Source organism: Rhinatrema bivittatum, chromosome 8 (assembly GCF_901001135.1).
Source record: "Rhinatrema bivittatum chromosome 8, aRhiBiv1.1, whole genome shotgun sequence".
In the NCBI taxonomy this organism is placed as follows: domain Eukaryota; kingdom Metazoa; phylum Chordata; class Amphibia; order Gymnophiona; family Rhinatrematidae; genus Rhinatrema; species Rhinatrema bivittatum.
Genome location: NC_042622.1, coordinates 174,003,669 through 174,030,403, shown reverse-complemented (window position 1 = coordinate 174,030,403; position 26,735 = coordinate 174,003,669). Strand labels below are relative to the sequence as shown.

Genomic DNA, 26,735 nt, shown 5'->3' with positions numbered 1-26,735 from the left:
GGTTATATGCTCCTCGCAGATCCAGTTTAGAGAACACTCTGGCTCCCTGTAGACGGTCAAAAAGCTCCGCTATCAGCGGTAGAGGGTATCGATCCTTAACGGTAATTGCATTGAGTCCACGGTAATCAATACAGGGGCGTAACGTACCGTCTTTTTTCCCAACAAAGAAAAACTTGGTCCCTGCTGGAGGTTTGGACCGTCTAATGAATCCCTTCTGTAGATTTTCTTGAACATATTCAGTCATAGCACGAGTCTCCAATGCAGATAGCGGATAAACCCTACCACGCGGTGGGGAAGTTCCAGGAACCAAGTTAATGGTACAATCAAACTCCCAGTGCGGAGGCAATGTATCTGCAGCCTTCTTAGAGAAAACATCGATGAATTGTTCATACTGAGAAGGAAGGCCCTCCAGACGAGTGGTGCAAATACTGGTACTAGAGGCATTGGATTCTTTAATGCAAGCTCCACGACAGGCTGGCCCCCTCTGAACCAGTCTTAGTGATGTCCAGTCAAACTGTGGATTGTGCCATTGTAACCAAGGAATCCCAAGAACGACTGGGTGAATGGCTTTCTGAATGATATAAAAGGTGATGCTTTCAGTATGATCCGGTTCAATATGGCAATCCAAGGGAATCGAGTAATGAGTTATTTTCCCTGGCAGAGGATCTCCATGGATGGAAGAGATGATTAACGGCTTGGGGCATAGACTGGTAGGAATATGTAGTTGTTCCACCAGATCTTGCAGGATGAAACTTCCTCCAGCCCCGGAATCTACTAACGCCAAAGTAGAAAATTGGTGATCTCCTAGAAGCAGGGTTATTTGTAGTGTGAGTGGAGGAGCAGGAGTAGTGATGCCTAGGGTTACTCCCCCAATATACCCTAGGCTTGGCAGTTTCCCAGACGCGTGGGGCAGCTTGCAATGAGATGACCCACTCCTCCACAATATAAACAGAGGCCTGCCTTATGTCCACGACCCAACTGCATGGGTTCTTCGCCCGACCTCTCTGTGCTGGCTGTAGATCGTACTGCCGGAGTCGAGGAACGAACAGGACTAGACACCACCATGTGTCTACTGGTATAAAGTCCTTCACGAGTTCTTTCTTGTAAACGGCGATCAATCCTGGTGACCAGGTCAATCAAAGAGTCCAAGTTGCGAGGCAACTCACGGGCCATCATTTCATTCTTAATTTTAGATGACAGTCCCTCCAAGAATATAGTCCGGAGACAGTTCTCCTCCCAATGGAGTTCTGAGGCAAGAGTTTGAAACTCTATGATATAATCCGCCAACGGATGACCTCCTTGGCGGAGTTGAAGAAGCTTGGAGCCTGAGACCAATTGTTTCCCTGGATTATCAAATACTGCTTGAAACAGTTTCAGGAACTGAGGAAGGTTTTGCAGAATAGGATCTGATCGCCTCCAGTAGGGAGAAGCCTATGCTAGTTCCTTGCCTCCCAATAAAGACAAGATATATGTAGTCTTACTTAGATCATATTGCGGCAATGAAGACACATCAGGCAGGATTCATGGCAAGAAGGGAAGTGAAGAGAAGCGCTGACCACTCCCGTGGGTCCCTTTTTATTGTACATACATCCATAGCATACAATGTGCCATCACATCATTGGCTCCCCTCTCCATAGCATACAGACGTGTCATTATATCATTGGCTCTCCTAGCCATAGCATACAGATGTGTCATTAGACCATTGGCTCAGGGGGTGTGCACAGATCATTTCATTGGCTGCTGAATCCTATACCATATATGTGTGTGTCTTTTTCCTGCATCTGACTACGTGGCAACTAGGTATCCTCTCAGGCAGTCAGGGTTAATTATAAGCTAGAGAAATACGTGACAGCCAGGTATCCTCTCCTTAGGCAGAGAGGTTTAATTATAAGCTAGAGATTTAGATGCACTAGTGTTGCTGTATTCAGTGCAAAGGTCAGAGTTAGTATTAACCCCTGACATGGCCTGCTGGCAAGCTCATAATTCCCCACAAGATCATCCGGAAAAAGCTAAGCTTGTAACTGGAAATGCATACTGCATTGATCGAGGAATCCTTGGCAGGAACGAGGTTCACCATCATAACGTGGAGGAATAGGCAAAGAAATCATAGGCCTGGCATTACCCTGCCCCACGGCTGGTGGTGGAAATGCTGGAGGAGCTGGCTGGGCCACAGCAATGGAATCCAGGTGGGCGTTGAGTCGCTCCAGAGAGCTGGCCATAGATTCCAATATCCGTTGCTGCTCATGTCTTTCTGGGCTAGTCCAGGAATGGCCTGGCGAGCTGAAGCCTCTGCCGGGTCCATTGCCTTGGTATTCTGTTACGAATCCAGAAGTGGACCCCTGTTCCCGAGGTAAGGTTAGCGCTGCCAAAGATGGAGTTAACCCTCGCTGGTCCCTACCTTCTGAGGGCAAGTCTTGAACGTTCACCCATCGGGTAAAGACTTCGCCCTGGAAGCTCGCGGTTCCCCCAGGAGGAGCCCTTAGGAACCCGGCCGCTGGGACTTAGGAGACTCCCTCAAGACTGAAGATTGGTCTGGATGCAGGCGCCTCCTGCAGGTCGTAGGTTCCAGACGGCTGGCGCCTCCAGCAGGTCGAGTCAGTCCAGGAATAAAAGCTGAAGAGTAGTCGAAGGCCGTTCCAAGGGTCGAAGCCAGAAGAAGGGTCCGCAGCCAGTCCAAACGCTATCCGGGAGAAGGGTCCGCAGCCAGTCCAAGGTCAAGCCGAGAGGAGCTACCACCCAGGAAAAAGATCTAGGCATCATAGTGGATAATACTTTAAAATCGCCGGCTCAGTGTGCTGCAGCAGTCAAAAAAGCAAATAGAATGTTAGGAATTATTAGGAAGGGAATGGTTAATAGAACGGAAAATGTCATAATGCCTCTGTATCGCTCCATGGTGAGACCGCACCTTGAATACTGTGTACAATTCTGGTCGCCACATCTCAAAAAAGATATAGTTGCGATGGAGAAGGTACAGAGAAGGGCAACCAAAATGATAAAGGGGATGGAACAGCTCCCCTATGAGGAAAGGCTGAAGAGGTTAGGGCTGTTCAGCTTGGAGAAGAGACGGCTGAGGGGGGATATGATAGAGGTCTTTAAGATCATGAGAGGTCTTGAACGAGTAGATGTGACTCTGTTATTTACACTTTCGAATAATAGAAGGACTAGGGGGCATTCCATGAAGTTAGCAAGTAACACATTTAAGACTAATCGGAGAAAATTCTTTTTCACTCAACGCACAATAAAGCTCTGGAATTTGTTGCCAGAGAAGGTAGTTAGTGCAGTTAGTGTAGCTGGGTTCAAAAAAGGTTTGGATAAGTTCTTGGAGGAGAAGTCCATTAATGGCTATTAATCAATTATACTTAGGGAATAGCCACTGCTATTAATTGCATCAGTAGCATGGGTTCTTCTTAGTGTTTGGGTAATTGCCAGGTCGTTGTGGCCTGGTTTTTGGCCTCTGTTGGAAACAGGAGGCTGGGCTTGATGGACTCTTGGTCTGTCCCAGCATGGCAATTTCTTATGTTCTTATGTCCAAGGGTCAGGAGCCAAGAATCAGTCCAACAAGGAAGGAGAACAGAAGCAGGACGAAGATCAGGAACCGGAGACCAGGAACACCAGCTCAGGATCCAGGATCAGAACCTCAATACCAAGGCAAGGTCTGAGAAGTAGACCTTGCCTTAAATACCAGGAAAGAGGGAGGAGCCTCAGGAGGGAGCCACGACATTTCCTGTCGTGGCCCCTTTAAATCTATTCTTCAGCCGCGCGCGCGGCTCTATGCAGCCAGGAAGAGGGAGGAGTCAGCTCAGCTCTGCTGGGCTCCGCGGCCGGCCTGGGCAGTGGCCAAGGCCGCGTGAAGAACGCCGGAGGAGGCTCCCTGCTCCTGCAGGAGCCTCCGGGCCCACCTGACGTCGTGGGTGACTACCTGGTCCTGGCTGTGGACCGCCGCGGCTGGCGGCCATGACGGTCGGCCCCGGTTGCGGCTTGCTGCGGCCAGCGGCCATAACAGTTTGCTTACCGTAAACGGTGTTTCCGTAGATAGGATGAATTAGCCATGCGTCCTCACTCGCCTCCCTGGACAGCCGCGCTAGCGCACGCTAACGTTCTCTTTTCTGACAGGACATAGACTGAGGAGAGTGTGCCCTTCTGCATGGGAAGACGCATGCAGCCGCACAGAGCCAAGCTCTGTAACAGCTTTGGGAAGCTCTGCCTCGTGACGTCTGGAGGACGTTCCCATGACAGCATGGCTAATTCATCCTGCTATCTTTGGAAACACCATTTATGGTAAGCAAACTTGCTTTAAGATACAAGTCTGGGTAGAAGAAAGAAACTGGTTCTTACCTGCTAATTTTCGTTCCTGAAGTACCACAGATCAGTCCAGTCAAGTGGGTTTTGCATCCCTACCAGCGGATGGAGGCAGAGAATAAAAACTTTGAAGCACTGCTACATAACCGAGAGTGCCACCTGCAGTTCTTCAGTATTGACCTGTACCTAAGCCAAGCTAGAGTGAAAACACAATTATATACAGTCCTCCCAGGGCAAATGTCAAACCAAGGGTTGGAACCCCCTGAACTAGATCCCCAGAACAACCCCACAGAACCAATTAAAACCCGGAAGTCCTGTTTAGGCTGTGAATATACATATAGTGAAAATCCTCAGATTGCATTCATGCAAGTCTGTCTTCGGTCTTTCGTAACTAAGGGGCTGGGTCTCTGTACTGATTTTTGGTACTTCAGGAATGAAAATTAACAGGTAAGAACCAATTTTCCTTTCCTGTTCGTCCCCTAGATCAGTCCAGACAAGTGGGATGTACCAAAGCACACTTACACTGGGTGGGCATGCGAAAGTCCTGCTCTCAACACACTGCTGCCAAAACTCTGTTCCGCTGGTGCCTGAACATCCAACCGGTAATATTGAGAGCAAGTATACAATGAAGACCACGTTGCCGCCGACGGATCTGTGGCAACATCCATTGAAGCTCAGCCCAAGAGGCCAGTGCACCCTAGTAGAGTGCACTCACAACCCCTCTTGCAGAGAGAGACCAAAACAATAGCTTCCTTTTACCAATGAGCAATAAAGCCCTTAGAATCTTTACGACCCTTCTTTGGCACACCTAACAATACAAATAGATGATCCAGCCATCGGAAACTGATGGTGATCTTGAGATATCGCAACAGTTCTCGAATACCCAACAAATGAAGCTTCCTTGCCTCTGATGTTTCAGACAATCAAGTCGGAAATGTGGGACGTTCCACCTCCTGAATAAGGAGAAACAAGGAAACCACCTTGGGCAGAAATGAGAGTACCATGCACAAAGACACCCTGTCATCCATAATTCTCAGAAACTGCTCTCTACAGGACAAAGCCTGCAGCTTCAAAATCCGTCTAGCCGAGCAAAACGCCACCAGAAAAAAAAACACCTTCAGGGTAAGATACTTCAATGATGTCTTCATGAAGCCTCGAACGGAGGTCCACATAATACTCGTCCTAAGATCAAAAGGACAAAATCTGCACACGTATGGCCACAAACGATTGATCCCCTTCAAGAACTGTATCGCATATGGATGCAACATCAAAGACATGCCCAATACTGCCACTCGCACTGAAGGGAAATGCAAGCTAAGTCTTTGGGACAAGCCCTGGGCAAAAAGGCCAAAAGAGATCTCCACATGCAAGGCTTTTCTCTACACACCAAGACTCTGAGACCCTCCACACTTGGAAAAGCCATAGACATGGATGGTCTCCTGGCCTGAAGCAAAGTGACAATGGTTGCACCTGGGTTACCTTTTAACCTTAAACGTTGCCGCTCAAAAGCCAAGACGCAAGACAAAAGCGATCCGCCTGATCCGAGAAGATAGACCCAGGGGCCAGTCTACTGCAAGATGAAACATATCTTCAAACCACGGGCAAGGTGGCCATTCCGAAGCCCAGAGTACTACTCAACTCAGAGATTTCTTGAAGCGTCTCAACCCGTGACTTATAAATGGCCACGGAGAAAACATGTACTGCAGGATCCTCTTCAGCCACAGGCGAAGCAGTGTGTCTAGCCTTCGGCTCTGATCTCTCTTCCGAGACTGGCATATTGATATTCTCCAAGAACAAGCAGGATGGTAGTCCTCACACATGGGTGACATCATCAGATGAAGTCCAGCACAGAAAACCTTTCTCAAAGTTTCTAGAAACTTTGACAGTTATACTGAGCATGCCCAGCATGCCGCTATCCACGCATCCACGTGGGGTCCCTCTTCAGTGTGTCTTTTTCCGCAAAGCTGAAGCCTCGCAGCTGTGGAGCTCACGCTTTTTCTGTGAGAAATCATGTTTTTTTCTTCCTTCCCACATTGCATCAGGTCCCTCTGCACTTTCGGAGCTTTTTGCTCATCGTTTTCAGTAAGTTTTGTGATATTTCGCAGTTGATTACTGACTGAGTCGCCTCCCGGCGGCCGCCAGCCATCAACCACATGCTGCTTTCTTTTCGACATGGTGTCATCCAGCTTTTGCCGCTGCCCAGAGTAGCCCTGGACCATGTCCATCACAGACCCCCATGAGGTCTGTTTCCTCTGCATGATAAGTGGCCATCGCATGATAACAGTGTTTGTGATCTTTGTGCCCAGATGACCCCTAAGGGCAGTTGGGCGTGCCTAGACAAAATGGAAAAGCTGTTCAGCACTAGAAATTCGGATCAGTTGTCTGTGTCTGGGAATTCTAAACCACAGAACGGAGTCTTTGCATCGCCGCCCCCCCCCTTTGGTGTCCCCTCTGCTACCGATCCTCGATCCTGAGGGTAGGGGCAGGGGACCGGGTGAGGTCGATATCCTCATGGTCCAAGTTGGCTTCTTCTCTGTAGCTGTCGCTCCCGGAGAAGGACAGAGGTGAGCACCAAGAAAAGTCTAGGAAACAGACACCAATCATCCTCTTCGAAGTCAGACCATGGGAAGGCATCAACCGCGTCGGTGCCTCCCCCAAAGCGGTCTTGTGCGGAGGAGGTGATACCCTCCAGTCCTCCTGAAGACTCCAGATACCGGTGGAAGGTTCGGTTCTGCCCTGTGACTCCGGGGTTGATCCGATTTCGCTGCCGCCTTCTTCTCAAGCCGTCCTGTCCTCGGCAGCTTTTGAGGAGGAGTTAGAGAGCTGCGTGTGATTGGCGGTCAGCTGGGTCCTGCAAGGCATTGAGCCTCCAGTTCCACTGGGCCCGCTAATGCCACAAGATCCAACTCCATTGGTGCTTGCATCTCTCTAGGAGTGGCTGAACCTGCTGCTCAGTGTCTTACCAACGCAGCTAGCTCCAATGCCCGAACCCCTTTGCTGTTGAAGGGAGCATTGATGCTGCTGCCACCGGTCTCTCTTCTGGTGAGCAACTCCTTGGACGAGGAAGGTCTATTGGGGTCGATGGCGCCTCAGCTGCGCATAGCACCCTGGCAACCTCTGGCACTCAGCCATCGGGATCGATGCCCCCGATGCCATTTGATCTGTCGGTGCCCCCGCGGCCCTCTGGCTCGAGGCCTTAGGGCTCAGGAGGGAGCTCAAACCCCCTGGCATCTCCGGACATTCAAAGTGAAGGGGAAGCCCCCTATGATCCTTTGGAAGGAGAGGCGTCCTTTTCCTCCACTGAGGAATCAGAGGACTTGCCTTCTGAACGCTCTCCACCGGAGGAGAGGCAGAAATCTATTTATTTTATTTATTTTATATACTGTCAATCTGTGGACAATCTAGACTGTGCACAATTAGTCATAAATCCCCACCAGATGATCTTTCTTTTGCTGGTTTTATTAAGGCCATGGCGGAGTTGTTGCCTTTCCAGCTATTAACAGAACGGGATTCTCGTCACAAGATGTTGGAGATCCTGCAATTTCTTGATGCTCCTTAGGAAGTGGTGGCTGTTCCAGTACATGACCTCTTTAAGGAACTAGTCGTCCGACTCTGGGAACATCCCATTTCCATTCCTTCTGTGAACCGGAAGACGGACGGGGTCTATCTGGTCCAGCCCACCATCGGGTTTGAACACTGTCAGTTTCCTCACCAGTCAGTGGTGGTAGAATCGGCCCTAAAGAAGGCAAAGAGACTTTCAAACTCATGCCTCCCCCCCCCCCCCCCCCCCCCCCCCCCGGGCCGTGAGCACAGGGCTCTGGACGCTCTAGGATGCCGAGTGTTCCAGGGCTCAATGTTAGCAGCCAAGATTGCTTGCTATCAACTCTATATGGGGCAATACTCTAGAAACCTATGGAAACAAGCCCAAGAGTTGGGGGAACACCTCCCACAGCAATTTCAGGAGGACTTCCAGAAAATAGTTCAGCAGGGCCTGGATTGTGGTAAGCACGAGGTCCGCTCTGCATATGATGTGTTTTGAAACAGCTACGAGAGTTGCCACGGTGGGCATTGGGTTGCATGGCTTGGTTGCACACCTCTGACCTGCACCCTGAGGTGCTGGACTGTCTGGCAGATCTGCCCTGTACAGGGGAGAACCTGTTCGGGGACAAGATTAGAGGTGGTGGGCCCAGCTGAAGGATTATCATGAAACCCTTCAACAGTTGTCAGCCAGCACTTCGGACACCCAGCCCTCCAGCAAAAAGTCTCCCAAGCAATATCAAGATGGCCTTCTTACTGGTCACGCAAGTACTACCCAACTGCCTCAAGATCGAGACCTCAGCGGGCACTGGCAAGACAGAGGGCATGGCAATTTCATACACCCCGTCCGACTCCTGCCCCACCGCAAAACCCCATCGCAGGATTTTGACTGGCAGCCAGGGGGTTTGAGCCAGCCAACCCTACACCAAGGAACCCCCCCCCCCCATGGGGAGCCGCCTCCAGCTATTCGCAGAGCAAGGGACTTCAGTTACCTCAGACTACTGGGTCCTGTCCATCGTGAGGCAGGGGGTACAAGTTGCACTAACAATGAACTTCTCCCCATTCTCCCCCGTGCCCTCTTAACGGCTCGAGTGATCGAACCAGTTCCATCAGGCCAATGAGGGGATGGGTTCTACTCCAGAAAGCTGAAAGTCACCAACAAACGGAAAATTTGACAATTTTATTATTTGTTACCCATTATTAAATATTAAATTGAAACAGTATACACATATATGATTATCCCAAAATCATATAAATGGTAACCCCAACACATCTCTCATTTAGAGTATATTACTGAACTATGTAACCGTAAAATATTGGCACACCATGGATAACCTAGAAACCTAACCAACCTATTTCGTGCTCAAATGTAAACCGTTGTGATGGTATATTACTAAATGACGGTATAGAAAAATTTTAAATAAATAAATGATTCCCAAGAAAACTGGTGGCCTTTGCCCCATTCTGTATCTGAGGGCATTAAACTATTTCTTCTCAGAGAAAAGTTCAGTGGTCTCGTTGGGAACTTTGATCCCCCCATCCTCAGAGCTGGGGACTGGTTCTGCTCCCTCGATCTCAAAGATGCATACATCCATATCACCATTTCTCCAGCGGATTGGAGGTATTTGCGGTTCCTGGTAGAGGGAAGAGCACTACCAGTATCGCGTGCTGCCCTTCGGCCTAGCGTTGACGCCCCGCATCTTCACCAAATGCCTGGCGGTAGTGGGGGCCTATCTTCGGAGATAAGGGGTACATGTCTTCCCTTACCTTGATGATTGGCTTATCAAGAGCAACTCCAGGCAGGGAGCACTGCGTTCTCTACAGTCCACCATATGTGTCTTGGAAGATCTGGGATTTCTGATCAACTGTCCAAAATCCCATCTCCAGCTGTCACTGCAACTGGACTTCATCAGGGCCAAGCTGGACATGGTTCATAAGAAGGCTTTTCTGCCTCGAGGCAGGGCAGAGACCCCTGCTGCCTTGGCTCGAGTAGTCTCCGGTTGCCCCCATGTATTGGCACACCAATTTCTGCGACTTCTGGGACATATTTATTTATTTGTTGAGTTTTATATACCGTCATTCGGTGAAGCCATCACAACGGTTTACAAGATTCAAAGTGTATTTTCTTAACAATTGTGAATTAAGGTATAACAGGATGCAAGTTATAAACAAAAGTTAAACTTTATAGTCCAGAAAAAATCATTTTAAGTGAGAAGGGTTTGCTTGATGCTGGTTGGAGTCAAGTTATTTTGTGGATTCATTTGGGATTTCCGTTGGGTGTTAGGATGTTGTGAAGTTTGATTGTCAATGTAGACTTTGTAAAACAGCCACGTTTTTAGATCTTTTTTGAAAGTTTTGAGGTTAGGTTAGATTCTCAAATCTTTTGGGAGGGAGTTCCATATTTTAGCGCATGCGATAGAAAAAGCTCTTTCTCTGGTTGTTGTCAAGTGAGCATCTTTGATTGGGGGTGGGGGGGACTGTTAAGCGGCCTGTGTTGTTTGAACGTAAGTTTCTATGGGGGTTCTGGGGGGATATGTTTTGACCAATTTGATTTTGATATTCATTGTTTAATAATTTATGTATGATGGTCATGGATTTGTGTTCAATTCGGGCTTTAATTGGAAGCCAGTGTAGTGAAATCAGTATAGGCGTTATGTGGTCATTCTTCTTTGTTTCTGTCAGAATTCTGGCTGCCGGGTTTTGTAAAATTTGAAGAGGCTTGAGGTTGAAAGATGGTATTCCAATCAGTAAGGAGTTGCAGTAGTCGATGGTTGAGAATATGTGAAGCTGTAGTACAGTTCTGAAGTCATAGGGGTTAAGAAAAGGTTTTAAACGTCTTAGGGTTAGTAGTTTGTGATATCCTTCTTTGGCGGTGACTGTGCATGTCACTCCGTTCGCTCAGCTTCACATGCTCAGAGCGCAGTGGATATTACCTTCCCAGTGGTGCCAAGCCACCCAGGATCTTTGGGCTCATATCCTGATCACCACTCCCCTCCAGCAATCCCTTGTGTGGTGGGAAGTCTTGTCCAATCTGGAGCAAGGGATGCCCTTCTGGGGCCCATAGCTCTAGATCATTCTCACCACAGACGCATCTCACATGGGTTGGGGAGCCCATATTGCAGGCCTCCACACTCTGTCTTTTGGTCCATGCAGGAGAAGTATTCTCAGATAAATTTCCTAGAGTTGCGGGTGATCCCTGAGGGCGTTCAGGGAGCACACCTACACAACAAAGTGATCCTGGTTCAGACCGAGAGTCAGGTAGCAATGTGGTATCTGAACAAGCAGGGAAGGACGGGGTCGTACCTTCTTTGCCAAGAGGCAGAACAGATTTTGTCATGGGCCCTCGAATGGCATCTTCCTCTGGGCCGTGTATCTCCTCGGGATGGACAGCACCTTGGCGGACTTTGAGTCAGGCCTTCCGACCCCACGAGTGGTCCCTAAATCAAAAGGTAGTGAACCATATCTTTCACCTATGGGGGACCCAGGACATAGATCTGTTTGCTTCCCCAGAGAACAAGAAGGTGGATCAATTCTGTTCACTGGGACAAGTGGTCAGAGGATCAGTGTTGGATGCCTTTTCACGTTACTTGGGCACTGGTCTGCTATACGCTTGTTGTCTTCCCCTTCTGCTGATCTCAAACACTCCAAAGGCTCCAACAGGTTCCTGGTTGCACCTTTTTGGCCTCGCCAGGTCTGGTTCCCTCTTCTATGGGAGCTGGCCTCGTGCTCTCTGATCCAGCTGGGGATGGCGCCGGACCTGATCTCTCAGGACCAGGGCAAACTTTGCCATCCCAACCTCCGAGCCTTGACTCTCACGGCTTGGATGTTGATTGGGTGACCGTACAAGCACTGGGACTTTCGGAAGGCACGTCTTGAGTCCTTTTGGAGTCCAGGAAACCTTCCATGAGAAGACCTTACAATCTCAAGTGGAAGAGGTTTTCAGCTTGGTGTGTTGGGCGTGGTCTGGATCCCTTCTCTTGTTTCCCACCGAAGCCTTGAACTACCTGTTGCACCTCTCCGAGTTTGGCTTGCAAACAACTTCGGTGAGAGTTCACCTTAGTGCCTTTGGAGCATACCACCAGGGGAGTGATGGTACTTCCATTTCCACCCATCCGCTCTTGGGGCAGTTAATGTGAGACTTGTTGCAACTTAAGCCTCCTACTTGGCCCCCAGCGGTATCCTGGAACCTCAGTGTAGTCCTGCCCCAGCTCATGAAGGCTCCATTTGAGCTCCTGCTGTCCTGCAATCTGAAGTACCTAACCTGGAAGGTCATCTCCTTGGTGGCAGTTACTTCAGTGCACAGGGTCCATGAGCTGCAGGCTCTAGTGTCGTACCTCATTTATACAAAGTTTTGTCATAAGGTGGTTTCGCGAATGCATCCGAAGTTCCTTTCAAAGGTGGTCACAGAATTCCATCTCAATCAGTCCATTGTGTTTCCTTCCTTCTTTCCAAGGCCGCACACCCACCAGGGTGAACATGCACTGCATGCTCTAGATTGTAAAAGGGCCCTGGCCTTTTACCTTGAATGGATGGCACCTCACCGCCTGTCTACTCAGCTTTTTGTCTCCTTCTACAAAAACAGGTTGGGAGTTGCAGTGTCTAAGCAGACCTTATCCCATTGATTAGCGGATTGTATTTTTTTTGCCTCTCATTATTGTCTGGACAAAGATGGACGACGTGATAGTCATTTTGGTCAGTTGGTCCTTCGTAATCCTTTTCAGCCATGAAAAGCCAACTCTTCCTGTCTTGGGCCCTTTCCTTGGGTACAGGCTTACTCCCCTGGTTTTAGCAGCTCTAGTTGTGCACTTTGGCACCTGTTCTATGTTGGGAGCAGCCTGTAGCTACATAATCACCCATGTGTGATGACTGCCATCCTGCTTGTCTTTGGAGAAAGCAGAGTTGCTTACCTGTAACAGGTGTTCTCCAAAGATAGCAGGATGTTAGTCCTCACAAATCCAGCCCGCCACCCCACGGAGTTGGGTTTCTTTCGGTTTATTTATTTTTCACAAACTCTGTTATAAGATTGAAGAAGAACCCCACGTGGATGCGTGGTTAGCGGCATGGCGGGCATGCGCAATGTGTCTGTCAAAGTTTCTAGAAACATTGACAAAAATTTTCCGTGCCGGGCTCCATCTGATGATGTGACCATGTGGGAGGACTAACATCCTGCTGTCCTTGGAGATCACCTGTTACAGGTAAGCAACTCTGCTTTGCTCCACAACGTCATCAGATCCTGCTAGGACTTCTCCAGTGGACCCAAATCAGGTTGAAGGCCTCCATCGACAACTCCATTTCCCCTGGGACTAGCTGTTGCCTGCTGATATGGTCTGCTTGCACATTGTCCACTCTGGCCACATGCGAAGCTGTTATCCCTTCCAAATGCCTGTCTATCCAGACAAAAAGCTTTTGGCCCTTCTGAGCCAAAACAAGATTCTTCATGCCTCCATTGTTACATTGCTGGAAAAAACTCACCAAACGTCCTCAGGCCTGAGGAAAGACAAAACATCAACATCCTGCGAATTGCTCTTGTTTCCAATCGATTTATAGACCAGGAGATTCCATAGGTGACCACCAATCTTGAGCCATCCATCCAAGGCAGACCACCCCTCCCCCCCCCCCCCAAACCAGAGGTTGACATCCGTGATCTCCACTACCCAGTTGGGAGTCTCTAGATCCCCCACCCCCTTCTCCAAATTGTGGCAACACCACCATCATGAGAGACTGAATCTGGATTCTCCCTGCAGCGGTAAAAGCTGGTGATATTTCTCCAGTGGATTCCAAATGGGACAGCAGCGCCCACTGGAGAACCTGCAGGTGTGCAAACACCCATAGCACCAAATCTAGCTTAGATGCCATACAACCCAACACCTGTAAATAATCCCAGGCCTTGGTAACCGGCAGCCCCCAAAAATGCCCTGTCTGACCTTGAATCTTCGATTCTCTCCGATATGAGAAAAATTCCACCCAATTGAATATCAACCTGTGCCCCCGGATAGTCCAACGTCCGGGTCAGCACCAGATGATTCTTGGCCCAAATTATCACCTATCCGAGTGTAACACCTCCATCACCAGGTGCGCACTGCCTGAAAACATTCCCCTTCAGACTTTACTCGATTTGAACCAGGCATCCAGATAAGGGTGGAAAAGCTGTCCCATCATCAAACATCAAAAACCTCTGGGAATTTGGCTGAATAGGGAAATTCAGATAGGCTTCGTCAGATCCAGGGCTGCTAGAAATTCTCCTTTTCGAACTACTATAGTGAGCATCCACAGTGTCTCCATCCGGAAAAGTGGCTTCTGCAGCGCCAGGGTGACCTTCAGGAGATCCAAAATGGATCCCTTTTTCGCAACTGGCATCAACACAACAGCATTCAGATCTTGCAAGCGAGGTAGAGTATCCTGTATTGCCTTCGCTTGGATTGGGATCCGCAATGGGACACCAAGAAAGCTGGTCCGAGATCCTGGTCCACTCTGTGGAAAAGCGAGACAATCTCCTTCCTCCTGTTTCAACCAAAGAGAGGGACCTGCCTGACTTCATTGCAATGTCTTACCTCCTCCGGTCCTTGGACCGACACCATCCCTGGAAATCCAGCGGGAACCCTGAAAGGACTGCTGCTGACCCGAGGCCTGCTTTTGCCCTGTGTCTGAGGCCAACTTCCCAGACCTAAAAAAAACAGCACACGTCCCTAATCTGGGCAGGCGGCAGAAAGGTCTTCTTGACAGTCTTCTTATCCTCTGGCAATCTATACCCCTTGGCATCCCTCAGGGTTTTCAACAACTGGTCCAGGTCTTCACCAAACAGCCACTTCCCCTTAAAAGGAAGATTACACAGCTGCAACTTAGATCATACATCTGCCAGCTTGCCCTTGAAGGAGCGATTACCAAGCTGTGCTTAAGACCACAAATCCACTGACCAATTACTCAACCACAGGAGTCTCCGTGCTGCCACAATGGAAACCATATTTCAGGTTTACGTCCATGCCTCTGTATTGCTCCATGGTGAGGCCGCACCTTGAATACTGTGTACAATTCTGGTCGCTGCATCTCAAAAAAGATATAATTGCGATGGAGAAGGTACAGAGAAGGGCGACCAAAATAAGGGGAATTGGATTGAGGAAGAGCACTCGATGTCATCTACTTAGATTTCAGCAAAGCTTTTGATACGGTTCCGCACAGGAGACTGGTGTATCTACAAAGAGACAGAGACAAGATGGAAGCGGTACAGAGAAGAGCGACCAAAAAGGTGGAGGGTCTTCATCGGATGTCATACGAAGAGAGATTGAAGAATCTAAATATGTACACCCTGGAGGAAAGGAGGAGCAGGGGTGATATGATTCAGACCTTCAGATACTTGAAAAACTTTAATGATCCAAAGACAACGACAAACCTTTTCTGTCAGAAAAAAATCAGCAGAACCAATGTCAGGAAATATTTCTTCACGGAGAGAGTGGTGGATACCTGGAATGCCCTTCCGGAGGAAGTGGTGAAGTCCAAAACTGTGAAGGACTTCAAAGGGGCGTGGGATAAACACTGTGGATCCATCAGGTCTAGAGGAAGTGTATAAAGAGGAGGCAGCAAAACACTGCACGGAGCGGCAGTAGCCACAGAGGCATTCACGGAGCGGGATGCCAGTGGTTGGTGTTCCACCTTCACGGAGCGGAAGGATGGAGGCCTGCCATCTCCATATTTAAAAAAAAAACAAAAAAAAAACCAGGGGTGGGCAAGAGTATGTAAAATTAACGAAGAGTTCATAAGCTATAGGTATTACCAATTATTAGGCTTATTCAATATTTGTTGATAGATAATGTGGCTTTCAATGCATACTTCACTTTCAATACATATCCAACATAGCTCTCTGCTTCAACAGCAGGGGAGAAGAAAAACTAATACTTCACGCATATCCAGCATAGCTCTCTGCTTCAACGGCAGGGGAGAAGTAAAACTAATAGTTCACGCTTATCCAGCATAGCTCTCTTCTACAACAGCAGGGGAGAAGAAAAACAACCAATAAGGGCTGAATAACATAGTCTGGGTAAATAAATAAGTATGTGTGTAGCTTGCTTATTGCGGCGGTTACTACCCTAACTAATCAAGCTTGATATTTCACTTGGATGCAGCTCCATGACTGCTCTCTGCATTAATGGTGGGGGTGAAAGGGAAATAGAACCAAAGGTTACTAGGAGCCAAGAGAAACAGATAAGTATGAGAAAAAAAGAAGTGTGAGGCTTGCTGGGCAGACTGGATGGGCCGATTGGTCGTCTTCTGCCGTCATTTCTATTTTTCTATGTTTCTATGAATAGAACAGCTCCCCTATGAGGAAAGACTAAAGAGGTTAGGACTTTTCAGCTTGGAAAAGAGACGGCTGAGGGGGGATATGATAGAGGTCTTTAAAATCATGAGAGGTCTAGAACGGGTAGATGTGAATCGGTTATTTACTCTTTCAGATAATAGAAAGACTAGGGGGCACTCCATGAAGTTAGCATGGGGCACATTTAAAACTAATCGGAGAAAGTTCTTTTTTACTCAACGCACAATTAAACTCTGGAATTTGTTGCCAGAAGATGTGGTTAGTGCAGTTAGTATAGCTGTGTTTAAAAAAGGATTGGATAAGTTCTTGGAGGAGAAGTCCATTACCTGCTATTAATTAAGTTGACTTAGAAAATAGCCACTGCTATTACTAGCAACGGTAACATGGAATAGACATAGTTTTTGGGTACTTGCCAGGTTCTTATGGCCTGGATTTGCCACTGTTGAAAACAGAATGCTGGGCTTGATGGACCCTTGGTCTGACTCAGTGTGGCATGTTCTTATACCAAATCATACAGGGCCTCTGCCCCATAGGGAACACCTGCTTCAAACCTAGTTGCCTGCATCAAGCCAGCACAAACAGCAGCTCAAAGACTCAAGGCCAAGACCTCAAACAGTTTCTTCAAAAGTATCTCTAACTTCCAATCCTGGAAGCTCTACAGCGCTGTCAACCCTGCCACCAGAATGGTCGTCCTCTTGATCACTGCCGGCACAACCGCATCCACCTTTGGAAACTTCCAGAGTTCCAAGGTCTCTTCCGGCAAGGGGTACTTCTTCGTCATGGCCCTAGCCACCTTCAGACTGGCCTCAGGAGAATCCCATGCTTCTTTGGCAAAGAAAAAAAAACAAACCTTAGATGGGCTCCATAAGCCATCTAGTACAGGGTGCACCCCTTCCTTGTCAGTTCTCATGCGTGACTCAGTTCCCCAGTTCCCCTAGTACAAGGGGAATAATAAGTAGTAGTTCCTTCTTAGGGACCTTATCTGCATCAGGACCATCACCAGCTAGTATTCCTGCAGGAACAATGCCCGAATGGTGTTGTGGACTATCTCATGGGCCCTCCTGAAGACCAACACCCTTGGGGAAAAGTCACTATCCGAAACGTCTGAAATCTCCAAATCTGTACAACTCAGGCTTCCTAGACTGAGGAGTCAAAGGAACCCCCTCAGATCGTGTGTGTGTGTCCGCTTTAGGCTTCTTAGCCGAGCAATGGGACTTCTGCAAGGCCGCTCATTTATTTGTCACTTCCTTCTAGGCCCTATAAGCCTTACGGAGCAAAAGGACAGCGTTTGAGGAAAACTCCTCAGACTCACTGGACCCCTTGCCCACCATGTCCCTCTGGCTCCCCCATGTCCTCCCCGGAGTATAAATTCACTGGGGAAGGGAGAGAGAGGAGAGTCTACCTCTCAAGCTGCTGCTCCACATGCAGTCAAAATGTCAGCCGTCCCCTCCCGGGCCTCTTGAACGGAACCAGACAGAGTGCAGCACTTGTTAACTGTGCCTCCCGTAAAGGTCCCTTCCCCTCCGGAGGCACAGACAGCACACGACGAGGCATTATTGAGGTGCGATCACCTCAAACTACAGGTCCTGCAAACTTTATGGTGCTAAGCAGAAAGTGCTATGCTGCTGCTGCAGCCAGCGCCAAAAATAGCCTGAGAGCTGTGTGTTCCATCACCACTCCTCCTGGCGCTGTCCCAGAGTCCTGGTGCTGCTGCCGAGTTAGTCAAACCTCCTCTCACCTAACCGCCACAATCACTGGGGGGGGGGGGGGGGGAGTAAAGCTGCCCGAGCTATCCCAGTTTGTTGTTTTTTTTTTTAAACTACTTAACGAGCAGCAACCAACAAAGGGAAAAGTAATAAAAATAATACTTTCCTGCTTCTAACTGATAGCTTAGGGTGAGAGAACCTCAGAGGGCATGAGGGAACCAGGACCCCCTGGCTTTCCCTCCTTCTGGAAGACGAGGGCTGAGGCAAATCAGAGATTTCCAATCTTCCGCTTGCCCTATAAGGCTCGGATTGATTATGATTGGAGGAGGAATTTGCTAATCATGTTCCCAATGCATTCTAATCTAAGTCTGCCCATAAAGTCATGCAGCCAGGACACAGCAAATGGCTCTTACAGAGAGATGCTCTGAATCTGATTAAATCCACATCTCATTTTTGAAAGAGCTATAGCAGATTTTTGGATCCGCTTCAGATTTTTCTTTAAAGCAGGTTCTCTAGGCTGGTTTGAGGAACCTTCAAAAAAAAATTTTCTGGGTTCATCTAATTTGTTTGGGCATTTATTTTAAATGTTCACATCTCTGTATCCCTGCTAAGCGCTATCTCTGAGGCATCATATCATATGTCCTAAAAAATCTCCCTGTTTTTAAAGTGAGACAAAAAACAATAGAGTGCTCATTCCTGGTATTTTGTTTGGCATTCATAGTTAAGGCCTAGTCTCTTAAATATGTATCTGATTTGATATTTATATCGAGAATGTCGGTATATAAAAACCCTAAATAAATAAATAAATAAATCTGACTTTGCTTTTCTGTAGGTACGGTCTTGCAGCAAGAGTGAGCTGATAGCCAAGAGCTCCGAGATCCTGCTGATGTTTCAGCAGGTTCACAGGAAACCCATGGCATCCTTCGTCACGACACCTGTCCCTCCTGATTTTACCAGGTACAGAACTAGCTTACTGATTTCTAAATTAAATGCTCTGCATGATTCCAAGCAACACAAAGGTCTAGGTTTGTGGATCAAACTGTTGAATTTTGTATGGATTTAAAAGAATCCATTAGACTGGGCCTGTGCAGCTGTTTCCAGCTAGGCCCATTCTGGAATATGCTTGCTTTATATGCATGTCTGAGTTTTGTATTTGTAGAGAGGAAGAAAGTGGCTTTAATTCAGGTGACTAATAATCTGCGATTTTTGTCAACAATAGCCAGTTCTGAGCTTTTGAACAAGCTGTTTGAGGTTAAGGTATTGCATGAAGTTAGAGGAAAGCACTTTTTTGGAAAATGCGTTTGTCTGGATTTGTAGCTGCCACATACATTTATATACTGTGCTCAGTAATTTTATTTTATCTTTTTTTGTTGCTTCATTTTAAATAAAAATAATTCAGCATTTTGACAGTGAGGCATTGGAGCAGGTGAAAGAATTCCCAATCTCATGCTAAATTGGGATGATCTTAGTAAGACTTCTTCACAGCTGCCTTCTAATTCTAACTTGCTGGGGGGGGGAGGGGTCAGCAGATTAGGGATCTTGGTAATTTGCTTGGACTGGGCAGAGTTTTGAGGGCTTTTCTATAAGCCAAGGATGGCCAGCTCCAGTCTCAAAAACAACAAATGGACCTGGTTTTCAGGATATCCCTAATGAATATGTATGAGAGAGATTTATGGCTCTTGAGGATGGAGTTGGTCACACCTGGTATAAGGTGTAGTACACAGTCGTAAGTCAGAAATTCAACGTAATACTTTTACTTAACGTAGAATTTCTGACTTAGGCCGTGTACTATACCTTATACCAGGGGTGGCCAACTCTGTTAATGATTAAGTATTAATCATTACTATGCCTGTAAATCTAAATCTCTTTGGATGCAATTTTTCAGTAACTAACATTTTAGCAAATGTGTGTGCATAACAGTTTTAAAGTACATTTGTGTAGAAAAGGCATTATTGTGTAACTTAATCTATTGATTTGGTGAAGTCTAATTTACTTCAGAAAAAATCTTTTTGTTTAATGCTAAAAAGGTTGTATTTGTTCTTTTAACATGTTCATGTATTTTTTTCCTTTTCACGCCTCGATATGTCCCTTAAAAACATGTAGCGAATTAGTACCAGCCTATGACTCAACCACCTTTGTCCTGGAAAACTTCAGGTAGGAAGGGATGGTGTTGGGATATTATTTGTATTCTCATTAAGACTTTGTGAACTTCAGTTACCAGATATATGCATCACTGTTTCTTAATATTTCAATAAAGAATGTAAAACCTCTTAGCCCAGAGAATTAGTGCGATCCTTCCTACTCTTTACACAATCTTAAAATCCTATTTTTGAACAAAATTAATGGCAGTTACAGTCTGTAGGAAATCTGTGCTGACCAGACCACTTTTGTCAGAACAAGCCGAACATCATACCAGATCCAAAATTAGTGAAGGTAGCTTTAGCTGAAATGTTGAAAGCAGATCAAAAGGTCTAAGAGAAATGGACCTCTGTATTAAAACTCTACCATACTTTGGCTGTGTCAGTTGGCAAGTATAAGTGATACTTATTTCTTGAAGGTTCCTTTAAGTAAAGTGCTCTCCAGCATCTCCCTTGAAGAAATATATATATATATTTATTTTTTTTTGAGTAACAAGATTCCTTCTCGAGGAAGCAATTTACGCTGGGATGCAGTTTGTTTCGGTCCTCAAAGGATGCAATGAATGATGCCTGTGTTCTGTGTTGAGTTTTTATTCTGCCTCTTGATTACGCACCCCAGTTGAAATATATAGCTGCAAGTAATTGCACCAAACTCATCTCAATTTCTAATGCAATTTAAGTGGTGGTTAGAGGAAATTAACCATCCAGTAAGTGAAAGAATTGACGGTGCATTGTAATGAAGGCATGTGCTTTTCCAGTGAAGGAAATGTTTTCTGCTTCCTTGAGTGCTACATGAAACAACCCCTTAATTTCTGAATATTTTTTCATTTACTTGTGAGAATCTTGGAGTCTTCATGGTACTGGAAGAAAAAGTAACATTCCTGTTTCCCCATATGTACCCAGAGCAGTCCAGACTCCTGGGTTTTGCATCCCTTCTGGCAAATGGAGACAGAGAAAGTTTCACTGACACTGCCACATAACCCGAGGTCCCACCTGAAGTCTCTCATTATTTCTCTGTCTCCAGTAGATAGTGGAGGCGCAAAATCTGCAATTTGAGACTAGTTTAAAAAAAAAAAACAAACCAAAACTTGGACTCTTCAAGATTGCCTCCCAGGGGAGGGTTGGTAGGTCCTGGTGGGGCCATCTCCCCTGTTTTTTGAGGCAGACAAGCAGAGGGTTGGGGACCCTTTATTGCTCAGTCCTTTATCGCCAGGGGCAGAAAACTGGTGATCCCAGTTCTCTCGCTCTCAAGAGAATGGACAGAGCCTGCAGCCAGTCTTCAGTTTGCAGGGAAGTGATCTTTTTTCCCTCTGGTTGTTTTTTGGTTCTAGCAAAGTTATGGAAAAAAAAAAAAGTTTTGTGCACTTTACTTTTTGGCTGGCAGCGGGCCCTTAGCCCCTGAAGGGGGGGTTTGAGCGGCTCCTGTCTCTACTGATTCTCAGGCAGCCGAGAGTAGTCTCGATCCCAGTTCCCCAGCAGCATGCCACGTGTATCTAACTGCTGGGCGATGTGCGCGCAGCTTTCCTACAGCAACTGTTATTCCTGGTGCCTCTCCAGAGGAGAGGGGCGCCTCTGAGAACGCCTGCGGCAGCATTGGGAAGGCAGCATAAGCCTGGGAGGCTATCTGGCGCGGTGCTCAATGCTGAGGATCCCTTCCCTGTGAGCACAGGAACGGCTGCCATTTTGTCCATATTCTTGTCTGCTTCGTGGGCCGGGGAGGGGGATTTCCCTCTTCTTTTGCCCCTGGCTGATAAAACCCCTGGGGGAGACCAGTAGGCTCAGGGGCTTTGGTCAGAAGGTGAGGAGGACCTCCTGGAGGAGGCTTTGGGCGATTCCTCTACTTTTTCCTCTGACTTTGACCTGTTACACAGGTCAAAGTCAGAGGAAAAAGCAGAAAAGCAGTAGGGCGGCGCAGGGCCGAGCAAGGGGTGTCAATTTGTCCACGGCCGGAGAATAGGGCTAGACCCTCATGGGACTGCAGGGGCTACAAGGGTTCGGTGAGTCCTAGGGATGTTTACACCGGCAAGAGCAGCTGATAACGTCTCTGAGGTTTCAGAGGATGAAGATCCATGGGCACAGGACCCACAGGATGCAGATCCGGCTATGGTGGACCAGGACCCGGAATCAAACACTGGGGAAGGCCCTGGCTGTAGATGGGAATGATCCAAAAGTGGTTTGGCTGTTCCACAAGGTGGAGATGTCCCCTGATACCCCATGTTGTGGAGGAATTGGAGATAAAGGTTCCGCGAGAGGAATCAGACCAGGAGGACACAGATCTGGTAATGGATGGCTTGCAGGGTCCAGCAAAGGCTTTCCCTTTTCATAGGTCGGTCAAAAAGTTGGTGTTCAGGGAGTGTGAGATACTCCTGAGACTGGACTGAAGGTTGGTAGAGCAATGGATATGTGATATCTTTTGCCTGGGTATACGCTGGAGCTTCTGAATGTCCCGAAGGTGAATGCCTAGGTGTCTGCTGTGACTAAGCAGACGACCATTCCAGTGGTCGGTGCTGCAGCGTTGAAGGACCTTCAGGATAGGAAGCTTGAAGTTCACATCAAAAAGATTTTTGAGGTGTCTGCCCTTGGCATATGCGCTACGGTGTGCAGCAGTTCTATGATTCGGGCTGCACTGAGATGGGTGCAGCAGTTGCAGGAGGATAAGTCCTTGTTTGTCTCGGAAGCGCAGCAGGCGGAATGGTTGGAAGCTGTGGTAGCCTATGGCGCCGACAGACTATAGGACCTCGTTAGGACTTCTTCCAGGATGATGATGTTGGCAGTCTTGGCCAGGAGTCTCCTCTGGTTAAGAAACTGGTCGGCAGATGTGTCATCCAAGTCTCAATTGGGAGTGTTACCCTGTAAAGGGAAGCTGCTCTTTGGACAGTGAGTCTTAAGCGTGATAAGACAAGATTACGCTTTAGAATTTGCTTGACTGCTAAGGGATTTATGTTCTCCCCGTGCGCCTATGAGAGAAAAAGGTAGGTGGTGCAGCAAGCCATCAGCTGCCTACAGATGTTGGGGGCCATTGTTCCTGTTCCCCCGAAGGTCACTATTCCATTTATTTCGTCATTCCCAAAAAGGAAGGAACGTTCTCTCCAATTTTAGACTTGAAAAGAGTAAATGTGGCTCTCAAGGTTCCTTGTTTTTGGATGGAGACCCTGCGCTCTGTAATTGCAGCAGTGCGCATAGGAGAGTTCTTAGCTTCCCTGGATTTAACTGAATCATACTTGCACATAGGAATCCGGCCCGATCACCAGCGAGATCTAAGATTCATGGGCCTCGGGACGCATTTTCAATTTTGCGCCCTTCCATTCAGGTTGGCGATGGCCCCTAGGACTTTCACTAAAGTGTGATGATGGTGGTTGCGGTGGCTGTCTGGAGAGAGGGCATCCTAGTTCACCCATATTTGGACGACTGGTTGATTCGGGCGAAGTCAAGAGGTCCTTTGCAGCCAGGCAGTGGACTTGATACTGCAGCGTTTTGAGATCCATGGGGTGAATAGTAAATCTCTCCAAGAGTCATCTTTCCCATATTCAGATTTTGGAATTTCTGGGGGGGGCATGTTTAGATACCAAGATGGGAAAGATTTTTCTCTCCGAAGAGTTCATTGCAAAATTGCAAGCACAAGTGCACAGTTTGGAGAAGCAGGTACCCAGAGTCTGTGATTACTTGCAGGTATCTGGTTCCATGGCATCTACATTGGAGCTGGTGCCTTGGGCTTTTGGTCACATGAGGCCTCTGCAGTCAGCATTGCTCTCCTACGGGGACCCATTATCAGAATAGTTTCAGCTTCCGCTACCCATTACGGAATCGACCAGGTCCAGTCTCTCGTAGTGGCTTGGTAGGGACCAGTGGAGATGAGGGGTGGAATTGAAATTCCAGACTGGATGATTACCACTGATGCCAGTCTCTCTGGATGGGGAGTGGTTTGCCAGGACCAGTCTGTGCAGGGCCAGTGATCAGCAGAGGAAGCATTATGGTCCAATTGCCTAGAGATAAGAGCAGTGTGTTTGGCGCTGAGAGCATTTCTACCTCTGTTGCAGGGAGAGCCAGTAAGAATCTTGTCGGACAATGCGACGTCAGTGGCTTATATCAACCAACAGGGAGGCACCAAGAGTCGGGTGGTGGCTCAGGAAGCCCAAGAATTAATCCGCTGAGCATAGCAGCATCTGGCACTGTTAGCGGCCTCTCATATCGCCAGCATGGCAATGCAGATGATATCCAAATAATTTTACCAATAACGGACACCATTGAGAACACTCTTAAACTTGCAGCAATGTATTTGGATATAATTAAACAGCTCCTGACACAAATAGAATTAATCATAAACATTGCCAAAACTGAATTTATTAATCTAGAAAGTCCTCAAATATTATTCATACACCAATAAAAATTAATGATCTTACAGTTAAACTTTCTAATAACGTGAGTGACCTTAGAGTCCTAATCGATTACGAACATAAGAACATGCCATACTGGGTCAGACCAAGGGTCCATCAAGCCCAGCATCCTGTTTCCAACAGTGGCCAATCCAGGCCATAAGAACCTGGCAAGTACCCAAAAACTAAGTCTATTCCATGTTACCGTTGCTAGTAATAGTAGTGGCTATTTTCTAAGTCAACTTAATTAATAGCAGGTAATGGACTTCTCCTCCAAGAACTTATCCGATATTTTTATAAATACAGCTACACTAACTGCACTAACCACATCCTCTGGCAACAAATTCCAGAGTTTAATTGTGCGTTGAGTGAAAAAGAACTTTCTCCGATTAGTTTTAAATGTGCCACATGCTAACTTCATGGAGTGCCCCCTAGTCTTTCTATTATCTGAAAGAGTAAAAAACCAATTCACATCTATCTGTTCTAGACCTCTCATGATTTTATACACCTCTATCATATCCCCCCTCAGCCATCTCTTCTCCAAGCTGAAAAGTCCTAAACTCTTTAGTCTTTCCTCATAGGGGAGCTGTTCCATTCCCCTTATCATTTTGGTCGCCCTTCTCTGTACCTTCTCCATCGCAACTATATCTTTTTTTGAGATGTGACGACCAGAATTGTACACAGTATTCAAGGTGCGGAACTTAATCTAAAACAACATATAGCACTTAAAGTAAGAGAAGGATATGGAAAATTAATGGTATTAAAACGGCTTAAACCATTATTAAATAAAAATGATTTTAGAACTATTTTACAGTCCTTAATTTTTACAAGTACTGATTACTGCAACTCTTTATTACTTGGCTTACCATCCTGTACTATCAGACCACTACAAATTTTACAGAATGCAGCAGCAAGGGTATTAACCGTTATCAGAAAAAAGGATCACATCACACCAATATTAGCAGAATTACATTGACTTCCAATCGAATATTGAATACAATATAAAACACTCAGTACGCTTCACAAATTAATATACGATGAGCATGGAGACTGGCTTAATACAACAATTCGTCTTCACACACCCCATAGGAATCTAAAATCCGCAAATAAAGGTCTATTACCGATACCATCAGTAAAAACAGCACATTTAACTCAGGTTAGAGAGAGAGCAATCTCACTCGCCAGGTCTAAAATTTGGAATGCCATGCACGTGAAACTCGGACTTCAACATGACCTCAGGCAATTTAAGAAGGAATTGAAAACATGGCTGTTTACCACCGAGAAAGGAGATTCTTAGAGTAGTTATTTGTTGTTTATTTCTTCTTTTATTAGGATTTTAGTATTTATTGTGTATTTTTCATTATTAATGTTTTATGCTCTTATTGATTTTTATAAAATTTTATTAGGTTTTTTGAGTAATTTGATGTATTTTATTATCTGATTATTAATATTTATTATGTTATGTTAGTGTATGAATTGTAAACCGTTGATGGTCCCACTTAATGACGGTATATAAAAGCTGTTAAATAAATAAATAAAAGTACAAGCAGATTTTCTCAGTCGGCAACAGCTGGATCCGAGAGAATGGGAGCTGTCTGAGGAAGCAATGTGTCTCATCAGTTGCAGATGGGGCAAGCCGCACATGTATCCAATGGCAACTTACTGAAATGCCAAGGCCCCGTGATCCTTCAGTTGAAGGGAACGAGGAGCAGAAGGGGTCAATGCCTTAGTCTGCCTTGGCTGAGGGGCATTCTTCTGTATGTGTTTCCGCCATGGCCACTGGTGGGCAAAATCTTGCGACGTATAGAGATCCATCCGGGTGAAGTGAGTCTAGTGGCACCGGAGTGGCTGAGAAGGCTGTGGTTTGAAGATCTGATCAACCTAGCAGTGGACAGTCTATCGAGGTTCGCTTATCTACCAAAGCTTTTGCATCCGGGCCCCATATTTTCAAATCAAGCAGCTCGCTTCTATCTTGCGGCTCTGCTTTTGAGAGGAAGCGCTTAAGGGAGAAAGGATATTCTGAGGATGTCATTTCTTCTCTATTGCAGTCTGGAAACACTTCCATCTCCTTGGCGTGTGTAAGGGTATGTAGAGTTTGAGGCTTCGTGTGCTAAGCAAGGGCTTGATCCTATGCGAGCGTCCGTGGCACATATTCTGACCTTTCTGCAAAGAGGTTTGTTGAAGGGTTTGTCCTTTAACTCACTCAGAGTTTAGGTGGTGGCTTTGGGCTGTCTTCATGGCAAGGTGCAGGGAGAGAGGCTGTAGCTGCACATCCGGATGTGGTGCATTTTCTCCGAGGGACGAAGCATTTGTGTCCTCCAGTTCAGAGTCTGTGCCTCTCATAGAGCCTTAACTTAAGCCCTTAAGAGCATGT

The 26,735-nt window shown here is 46.9% G+C and overlaps 1 protein-coding gene across 2 annotated transcripts in view; it reads left to right on the top strand.

The window, feature by feature from the left end:
- The window catches only part of TRIM37 (tripartite motif containing 37), a 148,690-nt gene that overhangs the window by 51,853 nt on the left and 70,102 nt on the right, over positions 1-26,735 (top strand). For both annotated transcript variants that reach the window (XM_029611478.1, XM_029611479.1), the window contains exons 9-10: positions 18,683-18,807; positions 19,954-20,004. In XM_029611478.1, the coding sequence (XP_029467338.1) occupies positions 18,683-18,807; positions 19,954-20,004 (176 nt within the window). The remainder of the gene's footprint in view (positions 1-18,682; positions 18,808-19,953; positions 20,005-26,735) is intronic.